Below are 20,498 nucleotides of genomic sequence, written 5' to 3'. Positions count from 1 at the left end.
AAACAGTTGGCACAAATGACTAATGCAGGTCTGCCAGGGGGTTGATCAAAAACATGCCGAATTCAGCAGTATGTTTTGCACAAAGTTAAACGGGGTTTTGCATAAGACACGTAGCAAGGTAGGCAAGAGTATTTTTTGAAAGAATACTTTCATTTAAAAAAATGTGGAAAATTCTCCTGTTCTACCTCCTACATGTTTCTATTGTCAAACAGTCACTGATCTTATTTTAGACTTGACCTTCGTGTTCTTTCCACAGCACGCAGGCTGAATGACATGTTATTCATGCTCTCAGACAATATTATGATATATCTGCTTTTATATTTAGCTTTAACTTTTATTCTCCTTGTAAACAAACCCACCTAACACAACCACCACCTATCCAGGGAAAGTATTTTCATTCCCCTCGGTTTAATTTGGACAAATTTGGCATGAAAACATTCAATAGTTCCATAATAACCTTTGCAACAGGATGCCTGCTGTGCTGACATGCAGGTCTAGAGCAACTTGTACCATGTGCCAGGAAATTGCATTCTTAAGAAAAATCTAGACATAAATTCTGAACAATCAACACTTAAATTTTGAGAAGTCTGGCAGCAAGTTGTTATCTGCCTCATGGGTTTTCACTTTAATAGCCTTTTACTTTCTGAGCTCTACCTCTCTGTCCTTTATGCAGGCTGTATGCCTCCAGCCCAAGTCGGCTGAGCTCTGTAAAGTGGAGAGAGGGGCAATTAGTTATTTCTCTCTTGTTGTGTGCGTGGGTGCTCCAGCGCTGCACCTTGGCATGGCAGGGCCGTGATTTCATACCAGAAAAAAGCAGAGCTTAGCTGGAAGTCATGCACACAGGCGTTTAGCTCTCAGTGGTCATGCTTGCTAACAGGAGCTCACCGGGTCGCAGTGTGATTCAGCCTTGTCCCCCAGCCTGAAGAGCTGGAGAAGGGATGGGAAGTAATGAAGTACCACCAGACCCAGCTGTCCTAGATCAGCCAAGGTTGTCCTTCACACTGGGTCAAGCCAATGTGCTGAAGTATGAGGGGACCAAAGAGTAGACTGACTCCAGAGTGAGAAAAAGTTTTCCCCACCTTGAGATCTCTGAGCACTTTGATCTTGATGCTCATCTCACTGGAAGCAGAGCAAGCAAACAGCATCATGTGGATGCCCATCTTCCAGAACTGCTGCCAGCTTGGCTGGAAGGCTCCATCACTTTCAAATGTTCCCGAAACCTGCATCGCTCCTATTTAAGGGAGCAACGGCATGTCTGGAAGACCTTTATGTGACTCTCTGCAAAGACTCCCTAGATGTGTGTTTTATGTTACATCAGTGGAAAAAAGGTGGTTGTAGACAGACACAAGGAGATGACAAGAAAAACTGACAAAATACACACAGCTCCTCAGGAAAAAAAAAAAAAGAAAGAAAAAAAAAGCAAGCCCTGTTTTTTATGATGAGATCAATAAAACAACCAGCCAATTTAATCAGCAAAACATTAAATGGCATTCTGTGAGGAGGTGGGGACAGGGACGGGATGTTCCATGGATATGAACTTGAAATAAAATGAAGGGCTGCAAAACCATGTGAACTGAACCCCATCAGGGAAGGCTTAGTAAAACTTGAGCCAGGAAAAATCATAGAGCTCTATAAATAGCTAAATTGAAAACTGAATGCATTTGTGTCTGTGTGGATGCACACATCTATGTATGAGGTCATGTGTATAAAAGAAATACAGTAGTACTTCATGTGTTGGGGTTTTTTTAAGTAGCGGAAAATGTTTTTCTGATTTTTTTTATTTTTTCCTAGAGACAGTACGTTATGTTCTGTCCTTAGGGCCAAAAACACAAAGCGCCTTTTTTCATGAGGAATCCTACAGAAGGAGGAAGGGAAATTATTATGCAGTGTAGCAAGGGTATAGTAGCCATTCCACAGTGATTACGCATCCAAGCAAAACCTGCACTAGAAAACTCAATATATTAGAATCGGAAAACAAGATCTGTGAAGTGTTTCCTATTCCCTCCCCACACTTAATGACAACCGAGCAAGCAGGGAGGCGGTTATGGAGTTTGAGTTTAACCCTTTGTATTTGATAAGACAACTGTATTTCAGTTGCAGGCAGCAAGCATGTTATGTACACAACTAAACTGAGGACTTCCTCTGCTTATTAATTTTGCTCCCTCAAAACTTTCAGTTAGTTTCAGTATGTTAAAATAGTCCAGACACAAACCAGAAGTGACTGGAAGCACTAAATAATGCAGTAGGCGTTCAGGGATTAAGGTAGCTGAAATGAATCTTAGCTTGAATGGCTCCTTAATTAAAGTACAAAACTGTTGTTAGTTTTATACCAAGAATTTGTTATTCAAAGTGTGACCCCCCCGTTACCTTATAATACCTTTCATTCATCCGTGGTGGTCAGATGATGAATGAAATCAGTCTTCTAAAAAAAAAAAAACCAACTCTTTTTCGTACAGAATTCAGATGAATTAAAGAACCTGTATAGTTTTTAATTTAATTTAAGAGCAAGACACAGTTTGGAGTGTAATGCCCTCATACCACAAGGGAATCAAATTTGTATTCGAGTCTCCTTTGCTGGCTTGCTTAATCGTTTATGATAACATCAGTAGCTTGGTAAATGATGTAATGGGACTTAAATCAGGATGACCAACATAAACATCTGTCAGTGCATGTGAACATTTGATGTATGACCCCAGGGCCCAGTGCAACAGTCAGTATCTTGGCAAACAGTCCTCGGACGTCAGCGTCACTCGAGGTTGCAGGATCGCGCGCTGGAGCGGATACGTGCCGTCTGCTCTGTGCCGTTCGCCAGTGACTGGGGACGTGATCTGGCTGGTTGGTATCGTGTGTATCGCTTGGCAGCATGTCCCCTTCAGTTACTCACTGGGGGCAGAGCTCACCCCAGTGCCGAGGGCCATGCAAGGCATCGGCATCGCCGTGCTTCTCCCAGTGAGCCCCAGCTGGCATTAGGGGATGCGTAGCCTTGGACTGGTCCTGTGTAGAGCCAGAAGGGTTTTACAGAGATGACGACTGATAAATCATTCTGGGTAGCTGCGTAGACTGAGATTCACAGGCCGATTTGTACCCAGAAAATCAGCCTTAGTGTTTTGTGACCTTAATATCAGAGGAATAATTTCCTAGGCTTGGATTGTACTGGTGTTATTTTTATTCAAAATCATCTCGTCACCATGTTCTTGCATGAATTTGTAATTTTCTGAAAGCAAACTGGTTAGTTTGTCCATGTTCCTCATTTACCTTTTTTTTTAATGAGATTCATATGGGAAGCTTATAGTACTTAGTGTGCACAAATATGTAAGTTATTGAATGTGTATGCCTTCCACAGACATGGACAGACAGGCTCTGAAAAAAATGGGTTGCAGAAGAAGCACAGAGCACAGAGCCTGCTGCGTCTTGGATTAAATTGTTCTTTGAAGCAAAGTCTTTGGTGCAAAGGTAACACAGGTGAGAAATGCCTCAATGAATGGGGCAGGTGGCTCTGGCTCCCTTGTCATTGACGGAAGCCTCAGCCTGTGCAGTGTCTGGACATGAAAACCATGGCTGGCCCCATGTGCCCACCCGCCCTGAGAGAAGCTTTCCTTTAACGTGTGGAGATACGGAAAAACCCATTCATGCTACTTCCTGGTTGTTTTCGCACAAAAAAATATAGGCATATTTAGCTATTTTACTCTTTTTTAAAACACTTGAAGGTACTTATAATTTACTGCAAAAGAAGTCTTTTATCGGTCTTGAATAAGTACATGAAGTTGCAAAACGTAGACATCTTATTGCCATGACTTTTCCAAAGAGACCTGGCAGCATCCCTCCATTTTTATTTTGAATACAATCAAGGTTCTGTTTGCAACAAGAGGGAATAAATTATATATTCCAGAGTTATTAGGATTTTTTGGAGATGAAGTGGAAGCCTTTCAAGATTGTAACTTAAGCTCCTTCAAAATAAACGCATACAAAGAAATACAAACTGTTTTATCTCTTTAAAGAGCTATTACCCACTTAAAAAAAAAATCATAATTAGCTGGAAATATTCAAAAGTGCCAGAACAGCCTATGATTATTCCAAATGAGAATGAAGACTGAAGAAAGAAACCACCCCTCCTCGCCTGCAGACATGTGCACATGCACCACACATGCCCAGTTTGTTTTTTACAAAGTTTTCTGTCAAGTGAATACTGTCATGCTCCCTGTTTAATCGGTTTCCTCCTGTATTTGTGCGCTGTTTTATATGAAAGGAAATCTGCTTGTAAAGTCAGGCTTTTTAATAATTCATTCAGAAATGATTAGAGTTCAACGGGAAAGTTGTTCCTTTAAATAACTGAGCCAAACAGGAAAAAAACCCATGGGTATCGGAGAGTGAAATTCACTTCTGCCTGCATAATATAGTGTATATTTAAATTCCACAATCAGACCTAAAAGTTAGGTTTAAAGTGTAATGTCAGGAATTATCATCTCTGTTTGGGTCCTCCTTTCTCCTCCATTTGAGTAAATTTTGTTTATTCTGGTTATTCTGAATATTCAAAGATGCTTTCTTTTGCAATAAGATAAGAAAGGTGGGGGGTTTTGGTTGTTGTTTTTGTTTGTTTGTTTGGGGTTTTTTTTGTCTTTACATATACTATGTCTCCCCAAAACAGGCTGAAAAATCCCATTTGGAATTTTTTTTGTTTTGCTAGCGGTGATTTTCATCTTCTCTTTAGGCCATGCTCTACCAAAAAGCAGGGGAGGGAGTAGCTCCAGGTGCGGCAGGGCGTTTACTCCAGGAGAGCAGCAATGCCGATCAGCTGCCGTGCAGTCACCAGTCAAACAAATGAAATGGTGCTGACCGATTCAGCGCTGTGACATTTGGAGGCTGGCGCAGGGATGGTCCGAGCAAGTTGGTGGGTGGGCAGGGCACGGGACCAGCTGGGCTTCAGCCCTTTGGGTGATTGTGCCTGCGCCCTGGGAAAGTGCTTGCAGTGTTGGGTTTGGGTTTTTTTTAATTGCATGTTTTCCCTCGTTTCTCTTGTGCAACAAAACAACTACCAAGGGCCTGGATTCAACAATGTTAGACTTGAAACTTCCCTTTGAAATCCCTGTCAACACTTTCCCAACATTCAGCTAAAGCTGTGAAACAACAGGGCGTGAAGACGCTGAAGCAGAGATGAGAGGCTGTGCATTGTACTGACTCCGGTCTCCAGAACTATCCACATGGCCCCAGAAGGCCTCTTTGTATTAATGAGGACATTTCCTTCAACTGCTTTGCTTTCCAGAAGCAGCCTAACGAGCTGCGACCCATGTTTCCAGTATTTGCTGGGGGCAATCCTGCTCAGAGCTTGTGTGGTGAGACACAAACACCTTTCCATTTTGGAGAGGCTCAGCTGGGGTCATTTGCACTTGCCTCATGCAAATCTGTTTGTTTATGTGTGGTTAGTGTGTTGGACCATCCTTGGGGATGCTGCTGTGACTTGCACTTTGTCTCTTCTCCTCCTGAAGCCACTCTTGAATGAGCAGAGTGTTGTTGTCCAAGTCACTTGTGCGATGATGCCATTTAGATGGTGGTTGAAGCCCAAAAGCTGATAGAGGAGTGAAGAGGAATAAGGTAACGCTTGTCAGACAGCACTCTGTGGTCAGCAGATTCAAGGGTATTTATAGATCAATATTGCAGGTATGGTCAGGAACGCCTTGGCCATGGGAATACATAACATCTTATTTCTTAAGCTGCAACAGCCTTAACCGAGGACCCTGCTGTCATATGAGCTGGTTCAAGTCTAAGTTCCAGGCATCTCAGCATGGGAAGGAGTTTGATAAGTCCCAGAAGTGTAATTAGAGTGTATCTGCCATGCTGAAAAAGCTGTTGTTATTGACAGAGGGACCCCAGACCCTGTAGGGTCCATGGCTTTCTTGGCGGAATGGGCAAGTGACAGCTGTCCGCGGCCTGTAGGCAAATAAATAGTTCGATGCTAGGTACGATACCAGTAGATGGTGCTGAAGAATGGATAGCACAGTTCCTAGGTTTTGTGAGGAGCCATTCAGACTTCTTCTTGTGGGCATTTTACTGGCTTCTTGCATGCTGGTCTTTGTGTGGAGGTCGTATCATCAACTAGGCGCAACGTGGGCCCTGAGGTCTGAGCCAAACAGGTTATTGAGTATATTGCAACTTCAATTTCTCCCACTAAATTGAAGATGTTTCATGACGTAAAATTGTGCGTGTTGCTAGTATAACATTCCCTCAAATAAGCATGCTCTGAAACTGCTTACTCACTGGCAGTAAACAGCATTGTTTTAGTGGCTTATCATAACACCCAACAGCTGCTCATTTTCAGCGGAAGGCCAGTGTTTATTGGCCTCCCGCTATTGCCTCTCTGCTCTTCTATCATGCGCCGCTTTTGTCTCAGGAGGTCTGCAATCCTTGCAGGCATGATCTCAGTCCCAGCAGACTCTCACTTGACCTTGGTACACTTTGAGTCAGATCCAAAGCCATCTTTTTTCACCTCAGGTTGTCCTAGTTGCTGCAGGTCAGAAGTGCTGGAATATGTAACAGAGTAGGTCATTGCTATAACGTTTTCCGTTTGAGGTAGGAAACTGTCTGTACGAGAAAAGAAAAAAGAAAAGTAGAATTTGAGATTGTTTCATGAAGAATAGATTCTGTAGTTTACAAGTACAACTATGAGTGATTTTCCATTTTTATCTTTATATACTTTTAATGTTGAGTCTAAATTAGGCCACAGGAAAAGCATGGTCTATCTTCAAAGAAACGATTAGACTGATTGTGTTCTTCAGATTCATGGAAAACAGCTGTGGGTGTAGCAGTAGCTCTCAAGATTTCTTCCATGCTAGGATACAAGATGTGGGTGCAAGCTGGATACTTCTTCTGTGTGGGAGTTTGGAGAGGCTCGGTAAAACCAGTTGGTGAAATTAGCAACAGAGCTGTAGCGCTGCGATGGTTGGACCTTTAGAGGTACGTGAGCCAGGGGAGGTAGACAGGAGGAAAGGCATCCTACATCCTCCTCATGCAAGTGTTTTTTAATATTAAACCTCACTGGATTTTCATGGGCAGAGACCACATTGCACAGATGCATGAATATGTTCTTTTTCACTGCTACCTGTCCTTTAAGAAAAGTTTACATAATTATCATTCCTTTGATTGAAATGTAACTCTACCCTTATAAATGCAATCTAAGGGAGGCATGTCTTGTGCATTTATTACACATTCACAAACCTTTGTGGGATGTTTTCAAGGCAGGTGGGTATGTGGCTAACTCTGCTGAATTACGAAAGATCTTCAGAGAGGCAAGAGTAAGAAAAGTATTATCTTAAAGTGTATGAGTCGTACTTAGTTGTTCAGTATGTCTTCCTGGGATTCTTTGTGCAATGTGCTTTTAGAATTAGATTTAGAAAACATGAAACTAATTTTCATGTACTTGTTTGCATGTTAACTTTTGCACATGAAGACTGAATTATGTGGAATATTAATTGCTTGTTTACCATGTGAGTATACCATTTTTGTGTGCAAAAAGGCATGTTCATGAGGGGCCATGTGTACACAGAGGGATAGGCCATGGAAATCACTAGTGATTTGGTTGTATCTAAGTTGGAAGGTGGTATCACAGGGAGAGCTCCACAGAAACTCTTTGGGAAACCCATGGTGGTTCTGCCAGCAAAAACTCTGCTCTATGATCTTGAAGGTTTTGTAGCGAGCGTTCTGATTTCCTAACAGCTTTTTACACAGCTCATCCAGGACAGGTAGTTAACCTCCACTGTTTGTATTTGGTTACCAGTGTCCTGCATGTAGGTGACTAACATATCTCACTAGTCCATAGCCTGAAATTTGTGATGACACAAATTTACCAGGATTTCTCTACTCACGTGCTATTCAGAAACAGGTATGGAGGAACAGCTATTTCTGAATGAGACCGTGAACCAGTAGTCTTTTTTTTTTTTTTTTTTTTTGGAAAGAGGCGGCATTGCTTCTGAGCAGTCTTCAGTGCATTGCAGCATTGGTTTTTGCTGAAGAGGAACAAAGTGCTCTTACTGCAGAGCAAGACTGGCAACTCATGGAAGAATTCAGAAATAGCTGCTCTTCGGTAATCCCACGTAAAGCCGAGCTCTATTCTTTCAGTGGGTCTGTGGATGTGCTGCAGGGCTTGGTCTGGGGCTTCTGAAGACCGGTCTTCACAGTTTATGTTACTCAATGTTTGTCTGAATGGTGACTTCAGAAACATTTAGCTTGGCAGGCAAACTGAACAAGCTTTGTTTTAAAGAACCAAACAGGTACAGGAGGCTATTTGATGTTTGGAATTGTCAACAAATGATGTTGAATATATATTTTCAGCAAAATCTTTGTAAGTTTCCTACTGCTTCAAAGTACAAATTCAGACATCAGAGTTGGTTTGAGAGTATTAAATGTACCAGGGTACAAGTGAGGTGCTGCAGTTTGGTTTGGGCAGGCAGCTATTTGCTGGCTTGCCAATGGTAACAGAAGCAATAGCTGGGCCTTGCAAAAACAGGTATTTCTCTTCTTCTGAGAAGCTGCAGCCCTTCCAGGAAATACAAAAAAATTAGCAAAGATCTCAGTTGTTTTGTCGTTATGGATTTAATTGGCACCTGGAAGAGGAATGCCTTAAAACCTCTCCAGTCTCCCTTCTGACACAGGCCAGTTGGTGTTTCTGAAAGAGAATCTCTTTATGCCTGTCCCTGGACAGGTCCTGTAGCCCATCTTCTGTTTTAAAGCCGAAAAAACACAAGAAGTCATTTTGGGCGGTATTCATTCTACCTAATTTTCATTATACTTTCCTTCTGGCTGGGCTGTGATGCCTTTGCAGATGCTGAGGACTGCGGGGGCTACTGGAGGGCAGCTGCTGAGCCTCCCCAAAGCTGCTCACTCCAGCTTCAAGCCTCAGGAATGGTCGGACCCTGGAGGCTACATTTGTGCCCAACAAGTCAAGAATATGTATGTGACTTTTTCTTTTTCTTTTTCTTTTTCTTTTTCTTTTTCTTTTTCTTTTTCTTTTTCTTTTTCTTTTTCTCTTTCTCTTTCTTCTTCTTTCTTTTTCTCCCCAGCATATGCCAATATTTCAGTAGAGTACTTTGCATTACTCTCTTTATATTTGGGTTTGCAAGTTACTAAGATTTAAGAAATCTTCTTGTTTATTATTCCCTCTATCACTTTCACATGACTTTTTGTTGAATGCCTGAGCACTTCTTAGGCAGAGTGTTAGATTCAACATTCCTTTTAAATTAAATGTACTGGTGTGACCTAATCAGATGCTGGCTGGTTGGCCACAGGAATGGGAACCATGACACTCTGTAATCTAGTTTAACGTTAATTCACGCTTTGACCTTAGGCAAACAGCTTAGTTGCTTCAAAGTGGAGATGATAATTCCTTTGAAATGTTGACAGAAAATTGAATAAATAAGCAAATTTTACTCTCTGTGGGTCAGGCAGTCTTATTTTCAAAGGGACTTCAGAGCTTCCATTCTTTCAAATTACTTTGGAGTCAAGGGATATAGCACAGACTGCTGGATCACCATGCACTTATGGTGTTTTCCAAAACCGACACCCATACCTCAGCTTTCTGTTATGTGTGGGTTTTTTGCTGTTGGTGGTTTTACTATGGAGTGAGGGACTCATGACTTGCCTCCAATGGCCATGCCATTTGCCATCTTACACCTTGTGGCACGTAGACACTAGACGGATGGACATCCTAACTTCTCCTTCAGGCAGAAATGTGACACTCAATTTCATCATGTTTTTAGTTTGGAAATAGTGTGCCTTTATACTAAATAATGAGACTAATTAACTCAGCTCTGTAGGGTTAAGTGCAGCTATGGCTTCATTTGCTGCCAGTGCATTTGCCTCTATGGCTTTGCCTGAAATTTCCTGTGAAACCCAAAGCAGTTCACTTGCTGTTTAACATCCCAGTGACAAAACACCTCATGACAGCAGAGCAACCCTTCCAGTTTTTCATTTCTCAGTTGTGCTTTTTAAACTCTGAAGTGCCATTTATTTTGACACCTGGTATTTTTCAGGCCATGGGTGGGTTTTTTTGGTGGGAATAGCATTAATGTGTATTAAAGGCAGAAAAACCTGAAGAAATGGTTAGAAATTATTCCCAGAATGTAAATAATTTCCTAAATTTTGAGCTCTACAAGTCTGATGTGTTTTAAATGGCCTTCCAGACTGTGAAATGAAACTCAGCATGGCATTTAACCAACAGTTTACAGAGGTGCTCGTTATTCCACTTGGCTATATTTAGGAGTCCAGGAAACAACAATGACAAAAAAAAATAGCAAAACATTCTTGCAAAAAAAAATTAAAGGAGCAGTTTCAACTATAAAACTGATGTCTACAGCAAAAAACCACAGCTGCTAAATGTTACCAAATCATAATAATTGTGACAGAGTTACATCCCGATCTTTCATTAAGACATCTTCACCCATGTGGAGGCCTCTTGATTTAAACAGGGCTCCACAGCAGCAGGGGGGTTTGTGTTAGAGGATCCTGGTCAACCGGACTGCTTGTGTAAATCAAGGCTTATCTTTGCACTCCAAAGGGCAAAAAAGTCATATGAGGGGAGTGCGATGCAAGACGTGAAGAAACCTTTATACAGAGGCTCCACACTGGTCAAGTCTGAGCTGGATGCTGTGCTCCACTTCAAATTAAAAAGCAGTGGACCAAGCTGAGAGGGAGTCCAGAGGGCTCCCCTGTGGCCTGAGGAGCATTGCCCACAAGGAAAGCCAGAGCAAACACTGCTTGTTCGGTCTGTGAAAGAGCGCAGGAGGATAAGGGGTGACAGGAATCGTCTTTGAATGAGGAAAAAACAGCCACAGAGCCTGAAGGGCATAGGACAAGAGCAGAAGTGTCAAAAATTAGGTAGGCATAGTTCAGGGACCACCTCTAGCTTAATGAAATTCGTGCAGTCACTTGGTAAAGATGAGACAGTACAATTGACGTAGGTAAGTGGACATAATTAGTCCCTCTCCAGCAAATAAAGTAGGTAAAGTAACGTAAGCTGATATTTTGCACTCTGCCTTACGAAGTGATGTAACTTTTACCAACCTTTAAAAAACTGATCATGAATGAGTCAGTGTTTCTCAAGGGCTTTGGTCAGCTGTTCCCATTTACTGGTCTGGAATCTCACTTTTATCATCCAGTCTCCCTGAGCTTCCCCTCATGTGTTTAAAACCAACTTTACAATCATTACACTGTTTAAAAACGGGGTTGGAAATCCACTGTGGTAGATGCTGCTTAAATATACATGGAGGCAGAGTTACCTGCTTTTGCAGATCTGTGGTTGAATTGTTTTCCTGCTACTGTACAGTTCATTAGGGCTGTGATTTCTCATCATGGTACTTTTAGAACCCTGGCATAAATGCAGTTTTATCATCAAAAGGGTGTTGTTTTGCTGCAAGAAAGTGCTAGAGAGCGTATTGATGCAAGCTTTCTTCTTTTAATCCCCACCCTCCCCCAGGATAAATGGCATTTGCACCTCCCGATCTCACCTGTGCAATTAAGCTCTCTCAGTTAGGCCAGGCAGCTATTCCTAGTGCCGACCTGGGCTCAGCCTGGGCTGCTGTAAACACAAGATGTGTTGCAGATTGGAGGGCACCCCCTTGAACAGGAGCATCAGTGGGTGCGGGCTGGGCACAGACGCCGCATTGTTAGGAAGGGGAGGGAGCTGGTCTCGCAGGGCTAGTCTCAACATCCTCCGGCCGTGCCAAAGGGAGAGCCTGGGAATAACTGCGTTAAAGGGTGGGTTGACATTTAGCTCTCATGTTTCTCCTCTAAGAGTTTTGCTGCTATTCAACAGTGGTTCTTCGATGGGCAGAACACCCCTTTTGCCCTCCTCTTGGGCAGGTAGAAAGTCATTTTATGACCAGACACCCTCTTTTGCTGTTCTCCCTCCCACCCTCAGCCCCTCACCGTAAGCAGGTCGACAGCAGTGGTCAGAGGCACCCCTAATGAGGTCCCTAACTGCTCGCTGGGCTGATTTGGTTGTAGTTTTTAATAATGCGAGGTTATTTTGTTAGCGGCTTTACTTTCCAAGTCTTTTCCCCCTTCCAGCACCCCTAGGTATGGCTCTACTGGATCAGTTACCATCTGCTCCAGTGTTTGCATTTAGCCTGCAGGGCTTGTGATCTCAGAAATATTTCCTGTAAATGGGATCTCTCATGCCAGGCCTGTCACACAATAGATATATAATTGGATAAAACCTAAACTGAAAACAACAAACAAAAAGAAAACTACATGTTGTGCCATACACAGCGCATGAGGCTGTCCAAAATGGGATACGCTTCTTGTTTACGTCTGAAGCTGCTCTCTTATATCTTTTTTTATTCTCCTTTGCTGTTTAACAACATCAAATTAATGTAATAACTGAATTCCATGGTGAATTTTCCCCCACTTAATATCTGACTCGAGCAGCTCGCAGTGTGCAAGCACAACAGCCTTAGCACCACAGCATATGCATTTGCTGCGTTTTAAATCTTGATCCTGGTCTCGGATACCAGGTGGAGCCCACGTGGAGGTCGCAAATCTTCCTCCATGCGTTGGCTGCATGCAGCAGTTCTTGTTTGACAGCAGGAGGATGATGCACGGCCCAGGAGCAAGGCTGGGGCCCAGGGGATAGAGCAGCCAAACCACAGGCAGCCCATCTCCTGATTAGCAAGAGGAAGGATGAACATGGCAAACAATGCATCACTGGTCCTTGTGAAGGAAAAAGAAATGCAGAATTTCTTTAAAGCCTTTAAACCCAGATTGAAGGCTTCCTGAGCAGGGGTACAGATTTGTGCGAGACGCATGGGACAGCTTGCTTTTGGGACCTGCCCGCGTTTCTGCAAGAAGGTGGAGGTGACAAAAAACATATGATGTGATGAATCCACACCTAAACGTAGGAGAAAAACCCTGAAATGGTTAGATAAATCAGAAGTTGATCCCTGTGACTTTCCCCTTGCTCATACTGTGAATTTTCTTCATCATCACTGCAAGAACAAATTGTGTGAGTTGTGTCTATGCTGTTATTCTAGTAGTAATGAGCTTACAAATACATTTTCTGTTTTGTTGAAGGGACTGCAAATGCTGTACACTAGTCATAGCTTGCAAAAGCTGCTCGGAAGTGCACTGCAGAACATCAAAAAAGGAATTCAGGTTTAGTCAAGACCAGTAATTGGTTTTTATACTTAAAAAACCAACCAACCAACCAACCCCCACCCAAACAAAAACGAAAACCAATACAAACAAACAAACCAAAAACCAAACCAAACTAAAAACAAACAAAAAAAAATCTGTTCATCTGTCTCTGGAAGATTAAAAAAAAGCCCAGAGTTTGGATTTGATTGCCCTACCTAAAGTGATAACAGTAATCCTAATAAAGGGGCTGATTTGTAGATTTTTCCCAACAGACAATGCCACGATGTTATACCAACTTAGGCTTATTTATGGTAAATGTAGTCTAAAGCCCCAGAAATATAAACCTTGAATCATTTTTAATTCCAACATAAAAGGATTACATTTTATCAATATAGCCTATCTCCTTGCACTCTGCCTTTTTTCTTGCATCCCTTTTTATGAACCTGCAAAATGTGCTTTTTGTCTTTTTTTTTTCTTTCTTTGACCAGAGCCAGCCATTTCTAAACTGAGAATAAAATCTTAGTGCCATTTTTAGCAATGGGCTATTTTATTGATTTCCACAATGTCAGTATTTCATCAATAATGGTTAAATATAGGCCCATAAATTCACCCTTCCTAAAAGAAAGCAGCCTGATCTTTCCTGGCAGCTTCCACTTGCCTTTGACTTGGTCTGTAGGTTTAGCGGTTCAGAAAAAAAGCAGGTTTGATGAGCCTTAAAGAAACAAATAAACCAAGCCAGAAGCAATCAAAAATACATGTGAGTTCATAAAAAGTGAGCCTTGGTTTCTTTGTCTAGAAGATTAACACTTCCTCAGGAGGGCTGTAATAGGATTGAGCCTTCCCCGTGGTACTTCAAAGACATGTGCTCCTGAAGACTTTTACTGAGTAACTTACAGTAGCAGTGGAAGTTTTGACTTTGCTTTCCTTCACGGTTTCTTTCAAGACCTTGGGGAGGATCTGAACGGAGGATCATGTTGCTCTTCCTCCTTACTTTTTTATTCCCCAAATATTTATTTCTTTTGCATGCAAATTTTTACCCTTAAAAAAAAAAAATCTAAGTCCCATAACAGCTGGAGATTTTTAAGCATAAGTATCTGTCTCTTCCATGTTACTACTTTGGTACTTTGACTTGCCGTATTCTTGCATTTACTGCTGTATATTAAAATACCTTTTTTTTTTTTTTTATTCAAATTGCCCCACAACATGTATTTTTGTCACATCTGCAGTGCCGTCGTTCTTTCTCCAGGAGAGCACACCGCAAACTTTGATTTCCCAGGCACCTCATACAGGGTAGTGAATTTGGCTCTTGCTGTTCATGTGTCGTTGTAATGCGCTGTCTCCTTTTATCCATGCTTGGGCTCTTTTCCCCATGCCTGTTCCAATGGTTAGGCTGCTTTCCGTGGTGGTGGAAACCTTGAAAGCCTGGAAAACTTGGAGCCTGTGTCCTGCTTAAATGCCTGCAATTGCCTTTTCTTGATCTGGCCATGAGTTGATGTGCCTGGGGTTGGGCAGGGAGTGGAGAATCAGACCCAGATACATGCAATCTTTGGCCAGCTGGCTGAATTACAGGATGAAACTCCCTCTGTATGCCCCTCAGAGACATCAGGGAAAGAACCAGAAAGTCCCCAAGCATCTTGCACATTTAGTTCTTGTTCTTTCTATGACAAGTTTTGCTCTTGTACTGATGAAAATCAATGGGATTAGATGGGGCACACCACTTATGATTTAATTTTTCACTTCAAATGTGCTGTCAACCTCTGTAATTCTGTTGCCAGGATTTCTCATAAAGCATCTTGCTATGTTAGTTAATACATTTAAATCTACTTAAAAAGCTTCGAGAGAGAGCGAGCAAATGGAGCCCTGCTTAACATTCCTTATTAGCTTGCTTTGGGGGGAAAAAAAGGTTGTTCTTGCCATATTGGCTTACAAAGGGAGTTGCATTCTTACTCTGTGTACTTTGCTAATTTGTAATCTTTCACTCTAACTAGCTTGTTTCCATCTTCTAGCAATTCGATCATTTTAGTATGTGCCTTGACTAATAATGCGGTGTAGCAGTGTAATTTTGATGACCACAAATAAGCAAGCAAAAGTTGCCCGCTAATTCTGATAGTCGGACGTACCCAAACAGAAATTTCCCACCCACCATGCAACATTCACCTAAACCCCAGGAAAGCAGCCCCCTCTGCCCAGACTCTGGGCCCGCTTGTCGCCTAAGTGGTTACCAAAAAACATTAAACAAGCTATGGAAAGTACCCTTCTCTGCCACTTCTCACATTACTAAGTGGTGCACAAGGGCTGCAGCCACGGGGCAAATAGTCCCAAAGATTCCCAGCATGGCTGAAGGGTGGTGGGACTTGGCACTGGGAGGGCACTGGGGGCTTTTTGAAGTAGCTGCGTGGGACAGGACCCTCTTCTGGTCCTCACCCAAGGAGAAGGGGGTGGTGGGTACCTGGGCTGGCCCTGCTCTGGTCAGTACCCAGGGCTGCTGCTGGTGACACTGCCCAGGTGTGACCCAGCATGCAGCCATGGCCCGTCTGACCAAGGGGGAACGGATGGTGTGTCATTGACTTCTTTCATATCAGGATTGTGCTCCTGGCTTATTGCAATCCTGTAAATTATGCCTTTGCTTGCTATAAATTAACCACTGTATTAAGTGCAAAGTCCAGAAATAAAAGGGCATAAATAGTTGCATTTGAAAGCGGTATCATCGTCTGTAGATGTTTAAGTGGGGATTTTATCCTTTAGATTAGAAATACCACTTATCTCATCCTTCTGGTTATTTTCACTACCCTTCTAACTTGGAGATAAATATCCCTTAATGGGTTTTTTATGTGTTTTATTTCTTTTTCCATGATGATCAGATCAGTTCTAACTGAAAACGAAGCCAATTATCAAGAACAATAAATAAAAAAGAAGTGTGCGTTGCTTCTTCTGCACTGGAAGAAAGAACAGTAAGTTGAGACAAAACAAATTTGGTTGCCAAGTCCAAGTACCAAAGGCAGCAAGGAGAACTCGGGCCCCATCCTAATTAAAGAGATCTAAACACAATGAAAACATATTGTACTGATGTCATATGTTAAAATATTTATAATTGCACAAAAAGGAATTGCAGCCCATTGAAAACATTTACAGAGCTCGCCATTTCTGTGAGCTAAAGAGAAGAGCGACTGAAAAGGACTGCTTTTGTTCAAGTGTGAAAGTTTTGCTCTTCAGGTTTCTCCTGTGAGGTCCAACATTACCTTGCCACTTCGTCTTATCGCTTGCTAAGATAAACGAAGAGCACTGCTGATGTCCTGTCTGAAGACAGGAGATGGTATCTGTCAGGAATTGCCATTTCCCCCGGGTATTGCGTTGCGACCGGCTCTGCTGGAATAATTTCAGCTGCCGGGAAGCCGTCTGCAACACGAAGGCCCTTCCTATTGATCCAGCGTGCTGTGTCATGTACGGGAGGACTGGGGGCTCCCAAAAGGAGAGGGGGGAGGCAAAGGAGGAAAAGGCAGGCAAGTTCCTCAGATAATGTTCCCCAGGCTCAAGATTCGGTTTGGCAAAGAGAAATGGTTTTCCTTGCGTGCTGCAGGGAAATAGCAGGGGGAAGCTGATGTGCTGGAAATCACGGTCCCTTTCAGAAAACCAGAGAGGCAATAGGAAGATCCAAGGCCATATGTATAGACATCTTGAAAACACTCACAAGTCAGGCTGAACCAATTGTCCAAAGCTGTGTGGGGCAGGGAACAGGGACAGAAGGCATAGGAGGCTTGCGATGCTCTGGAGTCCACTGTCTAAGCGTGAATCCACCTGTGCATGTTCTATGAGCAAGATCTCCAGTATATGTTCCCACAGAAGCATATTGCAGATGTGCTCACTTAAGTACTTTCTGTAGTATAAAAATAGGTTTTTGGCTGCACATCATGTACTCATTGGAGTAGGAACTTTTCAAATGCGGCTTAATTTAATATCTTCCTTGTTTGTGTTTATGTGTCTTGGTATTGATTTCCATGTTTTTCTTCCTCAGTGCTGGTGAGGTCCTTTTGTAAGTAAAACTAATGCAAGCAACACTCCAAGTTTCTCTAATATTAAAGACCTCTATGGCTATGTGCAGACATACTGAGATTTCTTATTAACATATCGAAGAAGGGCATTTATTAGTTACTCGTTTAATTAGGAATTTATGTGACACCAGAAAGCTGATTGGAATGTGAAATATCTAAAGCATCGTTTTAGGGAAATAAGAGTATCTCTGTTCAGCTAGTTAATATCTACCTATTCTATTTAACAAGAGATGACAAACAGACTTGTAAATCATACAACCGAGGTAAAATGAGATTAGTTCTCTGAAATTCTTAATGAGCCAAGAAATGCTATTGCATTTCTGTATGGTTTTGCTATAATTGGAAAAAATGACACTCTTTGTCAGAAAGAGATTGATAGCACTGCAAGGCTTCAGGAAAGAACAAAAGCAGGTTAGTGGAGGAGTGCTGAAAAGAGTTGTATGAGGAAAGATGCCTGTTGTTTTTCTGAGTGTCTGTGGGTCACAGTGGGGGGATGCAGACAATCCTGCGCTCGTTCCACTTGCTGACTCATAAAGGGCAACTTGAAGGTTAAGCCAGTTCCAGTTCCAGTCCAAAGTCTATGCACATGGGGCAGTGTGAGGCTGTCCCTGAGGTGATGTACTTGCTGGGAAGATGGAGATGATGGCTGGAGTAATGTGCCTTGCTAACATGGCTGTGTGGCTTTCCAGCAGCATGAAGGCAGTTCAGCTCATGGGTGGCCAGAGGGAGTGACTCATGGTAAGCAGGACTGGTGTAATGAGGACTGATGGCAAGAGCTTGGCGGGGGCAGAATGCCACTGAAAAAGCAAAAATTTAGATTAAGTGCCAAGGGAATCTTTTTCCAGTAGGTTAAGAGGTTTTAGGGTTTGCACTTGTCTCCTGAGGGAAGTGAAAGGTGGTAAACCATTTACAGAACATGAGCTGGGATAGCTCTCCTAAACCCAGACAATAGCGATACCCAGGTGAAAAACCTTCAGGGGAGGGGAGGGATGGATGACTGCTTAGGCTCCAAAGAATACCCTCTCCACCCCTCAGGCTGGTGTTTCCTCACCTGCGTATGACCCTCTCATGGTCAGAAGCAGCCACCAGATCTGGGGGTACCTGCTAGCTTTTGTCTTTTTCTCTTGATACTGCCAGTAGCAATGGTGCACAGCCAGAGCCCTGCAATGGCTTGTTTCTCAGTGCTTCCCAACCCAGATTTTCTAGCCTTGCTTCTAAAAGGATAATGCTGGCATTTGCTTTCCAAGAGGTCAGCCCACCGCCCCTGCGCGACTGCTAGCCCTACCCATTGAAGCAGACGTTAGCTTGCCCTTCTGCTGCAAAGCTCTGTTCTCTATTTACTCCTACAACAACTCAATTAGTTTGATGGAAATGAGATGTCAGAATGCCCTAGGCTTCAGTGACTTACCCAATGTCACTCAAAAAGCTTTGGCAGAGTGCTGCCTCCTGAAATCTGCATGCCCTCTGGCAATGGGCTATTTCTCCTCCTTACCCTCAGAGACAGCTAGGGTGAGTGAAAGTCTGAGGCATTCAAAGGACAGTTAAAAAAATATCACTTGTTTATTTAACTTTCTAACAATTTAATCAATATCCTATTATTCTTAGGAAGTTTAGATACAGCTTTATTTTTTTTTTTCTTTTCCTTAATTTGGCTTGACGTATGCACTCCTGAGGTCAGTCCTTTTACACAAAACTTTAGCCTTGGCAAGATAAATCTAGACCAACAGAGAAGAAGTATATTTCTATGATTTGCTTAATAGAGTATGGACTTATTCGTACAGTTCAGTGTTTAGCAATTGAAGTTTACTATGAACATAATTTGACTATGGGGAAAATAAACCTCTCACTTATCTTCAAATACTGCATATGAGACTTGCCTAGCTGACAGATTACAGAGCACGTTTTAAAGTGGACATGAAAAGAATGCCAAATTCAGCTTTCCTGGCAATAATTGCTGTAGAAAGAAGCAGGATTAGAGCAGCTGGAATAAAAAGTCAAGCACTAAAAGAAAAATGCTAATTACCCGTTTCTCTAATCATGCAAAATGAATGTTTTATGACATTTTAATATGATGCTTTTAGCCTTTCCCACTTTGTCAGTGCCAGCGTCTTCTGAGCAGCTCAGGGATGCTATAATTATGTGCTCGAAGCGATCAGCTGCTTTGTGCCTTACCTGACTGATTTAAGCTGAGCTGGAGACATGATATTCTGACTCAGTACTGTGCAAACCACGACTCATTGGGAGGCAGAAATGAGGACGCCAAAACAGAAACCCCTAGCACTTACTATAAGCTTTTGGAAGGGGATTTTTTGTGGAAACCAAAGCTTGGGATCTAAGAAGAGCTTTGCATCTGAGGTGTCTCAACATGGTAAGGTATCTGAATGCAGGCTTTCAATATAGCTTATCAAAAAGATATGGCCTAGTCACAGTGTGTGGATATAAATTTAGACCTCAACAAAGTTCAGGACCATTGGATCGCAGCTTTGGGGCCAACCCTATACCCTCAGTGAGATGAAAACCCTTTACATATTTATTAAAACAAATTTGCCTGCCATCAGCCCCTGGCCATCCCTGGTTTAGAGAGAGTTGATTATAGATCCATATTTGAAAGGGGAACACTCATCTACCATTTTCTTATCTTAAGGCTTAAAATTTCCCTAAGGTCAACATTAGTTCTATATTGATGCCTAATTCAGATGGTGAGATTGGCTTACTTATAGACTGACTTGGGTGCACTACTATTGAAATTGAATCTGCAGTTTAATTTCCCTTTTAATCTGTTTCTTCATCAGAGAAAATAATTATTTCTAGGTAGTGCTCTGCAGGAGGAGAAGGCTGCTGTTTCTATTTCGGCATTGCACCTCAGGGGTGTGCCACAGGATTTGGACTTACGCATCTCTGTGTAGTTGCGTATTTCCTACATTTGTGCATGTATTCGATTATTAAATAGTACGGCAAAGTAAGGGGAAAATATTATAATTTCAAGTGGATGGTGCAGACCGTACACAACTGTTTTCTACCCTACCCCAATCAGGACGTGAAACAGCTGGTGTGTCTCTCCAGAGACTAATGTGCTGTCTCTAGCTCCATTTTGCCTTCGTAAGCCTCAGGCATTGCTCTGTAAGTGCACTCCAGGAATGAAATTAATTTACAAGCTGAGGAATACGCTGGTTCTCCTTACAGGTCTCAGATAGGACTGCTACTGTATGGTTGTGAGGGTAACACTCACGTTGCTATCGAGACTAACGAGCATCTTCCCAGGGAAGTCAGCATACTGGCTGGGACAAAGGTGGCCTTGCAGCGTGCACCCCTGTCTGCCCCCATCCTTTC

At 42.5% G+C, this 20,498-nt stretch overlaps 1 protein-coding gene across 2 annotated transcripts in view; it reads left to right on the top strand.

The window, feature by feature from the left end:
* Positions 1–20,498, top strand: part of BCL2 (BCL2 apoptosis regulator) — a 96,237-nt gene that overhangs the window by 14,601 nt on the left and 61,138 nt on the right. The window contains exon 2 of one of the 2 annotated variants that reach the window (XM_071804525.1): positions 8,813–8,940. The exons of the other annotated variant lie outside the window; for it this stretch is intronic. Within the exon in view, the coding sequence (XP_071660626.1) occupies positions 8,813–8,940 (128 nt within the window). The remainder of the gene's footprint in view (positions 1–8,812; positions 8,941–20,498) is intronic. 2 annotated transcript variants of the gene reach the window in all.

The sequence above is a fragment of the Patagioenas fasciata genome, chromosome 2, assembly GCF_037038585.1.
Source record: "Patagioenas fasciata isolate bPatFas1 chromosome 2, bPatFas1.hap1, whole genome shotgun sequence".
NCBI lineage: Eukaryota > Metazoa > Chordata > Aves > Columbiformes > Columbidae > Patagioenas > Patagioenas fasciata.
The sequence above is the reverse complement of the archived record's forward strand: the minus strand, read 5'-3'. Positions and strand labels throughout refer to the sequence as shown.